The sequence below is a fragment of the Gossypium hirsutum genome, chromosome A03, assembly GCF_007990345.1.
Source record: "Gossypium hirsutum isolate 1008001.06 chromosome A03, Gossypium_hirsutum_v2.1, whole genome shotgun sequence".
NCBI classification, from domain to species: Eukaryota; Viridiplantae; Streptophyta; class Magnoliopsida; order Malvales; family Malvaceae; genus Gossypium; species Gossypium hirsutum.
The window spans coordinates 31,875,225-31,879,442 of NC_053426.1; the positions used below are offsets into that span (position 1 = coordinate 31,875,225).

The window sequence follows — 4,218 nt, forward strand, 5'->3', positions numbered from 1 at the left end:
CTAAAGCGTCCTAGTTGCCTTGAGAAACAAAAACCCTAGACAATAAAGTTCAAACATTGCAAACCAGTTCATCGAAGTAAACAAAATGTGATAGTAAATTAAAGAAAATTTAACTTTAACCAGTCAGATGTGGCCTAGACTTCTCAAATGAAAAACAATATCCAATCAACAAACTGACAGATGTTCACTACAAAAAATTTTAGAATTATAAACCACATTAACTCTCTTTTCATTGCAATGAGAGAACTTAAACAAGTTAAGCTTTGATGCCTTGTAAGTGGTCTTCAGCTTCCTGGTAGGCGGCCTTACCTTATTGAACACCAATGAGAACTTGATTTTGGAGTTGTGGAGCTGCTTCTCTTGCATAGCTTGGCTGGGATAGTTGCAGTCTTGATAATCTGGATACATGGAAATCGGACTCTGTGGCGAGAAGCCATCTTAGTGTACTTCTGTTCAACAGCTCCGTTTAGAGTAGTGTCACGGTATTCCTTGTACATGTTATGATAACCAGTACGGCTTTGGTAGCGAAGCCATATACCATAATTCTTGATCTTGGTAGGGTTCTTCTCAAATATCTGCAGAGAAATTTGATTTAGATACCAAGCATTAAAAATAATATCAAAGAATGCATCAAAAATGTGTTGCCTTGGGTGTACAGATGACCAATATGCAATCACTAACTACAACATTTTTTAAAACCAGTAGCCATTTCCCAGGCTATAGCTGCCCAAACCTTGTTGCTTCAGTATAGCAATAGCAAAACCAGCTGCCCAAACCTGCAAAGGATGAGCCCTTTTCACCTTATTGGAAAGCATACATAAGAAAATGTGCACCAAACAGATAAACATGACATCCAAGCTTATAATCAAAGAAAACTTTAGGAGAGTTTTATGAAAATCAAAATAGTATGAATAAAATTATTTAGAAGTTGAATTTGAACATCCAGACTACAGAGACTTCATCTGCTTCACAAATCAATACATATAATGCGCATTCTAAAGTCTTTTCTACAGCTAATAAAACAAAGCATAACAGAAGTATTTTAACTTTGATCATACAATTAGAGTAGTGCTATTGAAGTGATAGAAATTTCCAAATGTTTCCAGAACCTGGACTCGTACTCAATTCTTTTTTATCAAAGGCCAAGATTACTATCTTATTGATTCCACTGTGTTCTACTCTAGAGCAGACCTTTAGTGATATAAGCTAAAGAACTCTGTTCATAATTTGATATAAAACATTCATTTCAAAAACTCAAAAGTTTATTGTGAACTGTAATCAATCGTCTAAAAACATAGTAAGTCCTTTGATTAGGCACACGAGGCTTGTACCTAGGAGCGCCTGGCAATAGCATAAAAAAATCCACTTGATTGAATCTCCTTTAATTTCTTTTATTTTTCACGATCTCATTTGGTATCTCTTTACTAGTTAGAAATGAATCATGTCAAACTATGTACTTCCCAATATTTGAGCATTTAGCAACAAACATTGACTATAAGGAAATCATGCATATTGATTAATAAAAAATTGCATGTTCTGTAGAAAACTAGACTATAATTTAGAGTTTACTATACATATTAAGCTTTATATCATATATACAGACTTGCTAAAATACATACATGTATTGCCTTTACTTCACTCAGGCTAGCATTTTTCTTGCACCATTTAAGGGTCTAGCACCTAGAGTCACTTTGCAGCCTTGACAACACTGTAACACCCCGAACCCGAGACCGACACCGGAGTCGGACACGAGATGTTAACAAACTTTGAAAAATTTTTCCAGACACTGCCCAGTCTGAGTACTAGTCGCTTCAAAAATCATATCTTGAGTTTCACAACTCGAAAATCAGTTTTGTGATTTTTCCCTGAAACTAGACTCATGTCCCCACCTATGTATTTTTTCTAGAATTTTTGGTCGGGCCAATTAGTACAGTTTATTAGTCAAAGTCTCCCATGTTACAGGGGTTGACTACGCTGACCTTTTCCCATTACGACTTGGATATCTCTCTGCACAAGCTTCAATACTGATGCCGTTTATTTCTATGGAAACTAGACTCAGAGAGGAATCCATACATATATGGTATGACCCCTAATTATCTCTGGTCAATTTATAGTGAATTTCCAAAGGCGGAACAGGGAATCCAGAAACTGTTCTGGCCCTGTTCCACAAGAACCCGAATATCTCTTACTGTACTGTTCATATGATTGTTTCGTTACTTTCATATGAACGTAGATTCATCAAGGTTCGATTACATAATTTATTCACTATTTAATTCCACTCCTACGAATTCTTGTGATTTTCCAATCCACACCACTGCTGCTATCAGACTCTGTTTTCAAAGTAAACCTTACCTATTTTGGGGTTTCATGGACCAACTAGGGCCTTGTCATACATAAGCCCACATATGATCATACTTAGCCATTCCAGTGGCTGATCATTTACTCAACACTTCCATTCCAACTATAGTTACATCATGAAACCATCTATACATTCATAAACACGAATGGTCTAATGCCATACTCCACTTCTACAAGCCATTTTCGCATGGCTGTACACTTATACATTTCATAAAGTATTCGAAAAACAACAATGGGTAGTCCTATACATGCCATATCAAGATTCAACCAAAATAGTACCCAAAAGAGCCTTTGATAGTGTGGGCGACTTCGACTTCAAGATCCCGAGTCCGATAGCTGGAGAACCAAAAATCTATAAAACAGAGGAGCAGTGTAACGAGTAAGCAATTTATGCTTAGTAAGTTTTGAGCAAGGAATTCCAGAATAACACACATTTAGCTAAATGGAATATTTCATAATACGCAATTTACCGATATCAAACTTGCTTCACAACATTAACAACCCTTATGTACATACACAATAGACTAACTTAGCCGAAGGCCGGTAGCTCGTTATCAACTGAGCGAACATTTATTTGTAAGGGCTCGATTAAATTCAACACATACGTAACATATCCCCATATTGGGATGTTATGTCCGAGTATTCGCTGGAATTTACAGCAAGCTCATTCATTACCAAATCACGTACCTTCGGATTTAACCGGATATAGCTCCTCGTTCAAATGCCTTCGGGACATAGCCCGGTTTTAGTAACTCACACAATGCCTTCGGGACATAACCCGGATTTAATAACTCGCACGAATGCCTTCGGGACTTAACCCGGATTAGTATCTCGCACAAAGGTCTTCGGGGCTTAACCCGGAATTTGTATCTCGCACAAATGCCTTCGGATCTTAGTCCGGATATATTCACTTAGCACAAAGCCTTCGGGACTTAGCCCGGACAGCATTCAATTAATCATGCACATCTAACAATAATTCATGGCACATTCATATTTCATTTTCATTTGCGAAACTCAAACACAAGGCACATATCGTCCTTGCACATTCGGCTCAATAGCAACACATAGAGCATGATTTAATCACATCGTAATTTAAGCTCTCTTACTCAAGAACTTACCTCGGGTGCTGTCGAACGATTCCGCTAGCTATTCAACCACTTTTTCGTTCCCTTTATCGGATTTATTTCCCCTTTGCTCTTGAGCTTAATCAAACAAATAAATTGATTTCATCATTTAGGCATCAAAAAGATGAACACAAGGCACTTAGCCCATATTTATACATTAGACATTAAAGTCTCATACATGCAAAAATCATGCATCAACACAACATATTAGCTAATTTCTTTCCCCTTGGCCGAATATGCATGTCTATTTTTGGGGTCGATCTCAACACTTAATACACACATACACACACACTAGTAAAGCATCCTCCCCCTTTCATCGATTTAACACATGCATTGCTCATCAACATGCAAAGTTACATTCGGCCTTAGCACACATCTTGCAGCCGATTCTTCTCCATTTAGCAACCAATGCACATATGTGCTCACACAAAAATGCTAAAAAAGGAGGTTCAAGAATCATCAAGCCATCATCACATGCATCATCAACAAGCTTCATATTTTGCATGCAATGGCATTAACACAACCTCCACCTAGGCCGAATCTTAACTCATCCTCATGCCTCATCACCACAACATCAAGCACCAACCAAGAATGATGCATCCATGGTCAAGTGCCAATTCCATCACATAGCAAGATTTAGACCATGGGCCAAGTAGAACTCAAGCTAACAACTAAAACATGCATGCATCTCATGGAACATCATCAAACATACCTTAGCCTAGCTACATGCATGGCC

The 4,218-nt window shown here is 37.7% G+C and overlaps 1 protein-coding gene across 1 annotated transcript; it reads right to left on the reverse strand.

The window, feature by feature from the left end:
- Nucleotides 1-305: 305 nt before the first annotated feature.
- On the reverse strand, nucleotides 306-815 carry LOC107921816 (60S ribosomal protein L18a-like). The gene is made up of 3 exons (XM_016851661.1): nucleotides 734-815; nucleotides 664-680; nucleotides 306-575 (listed from the first exon to the last, which is right to left on the reverse strand). The coding sequence occupies exons 1-3, from the start codon at nucleotides 813-815 to the stop codon at nucleotides 306-308; spliced, it is 369 nt and encodes a 122-aa protein (XP_016707150.1).
- Nucleotides 816-4,218: the final 3,403 nt, after the last annotated feature.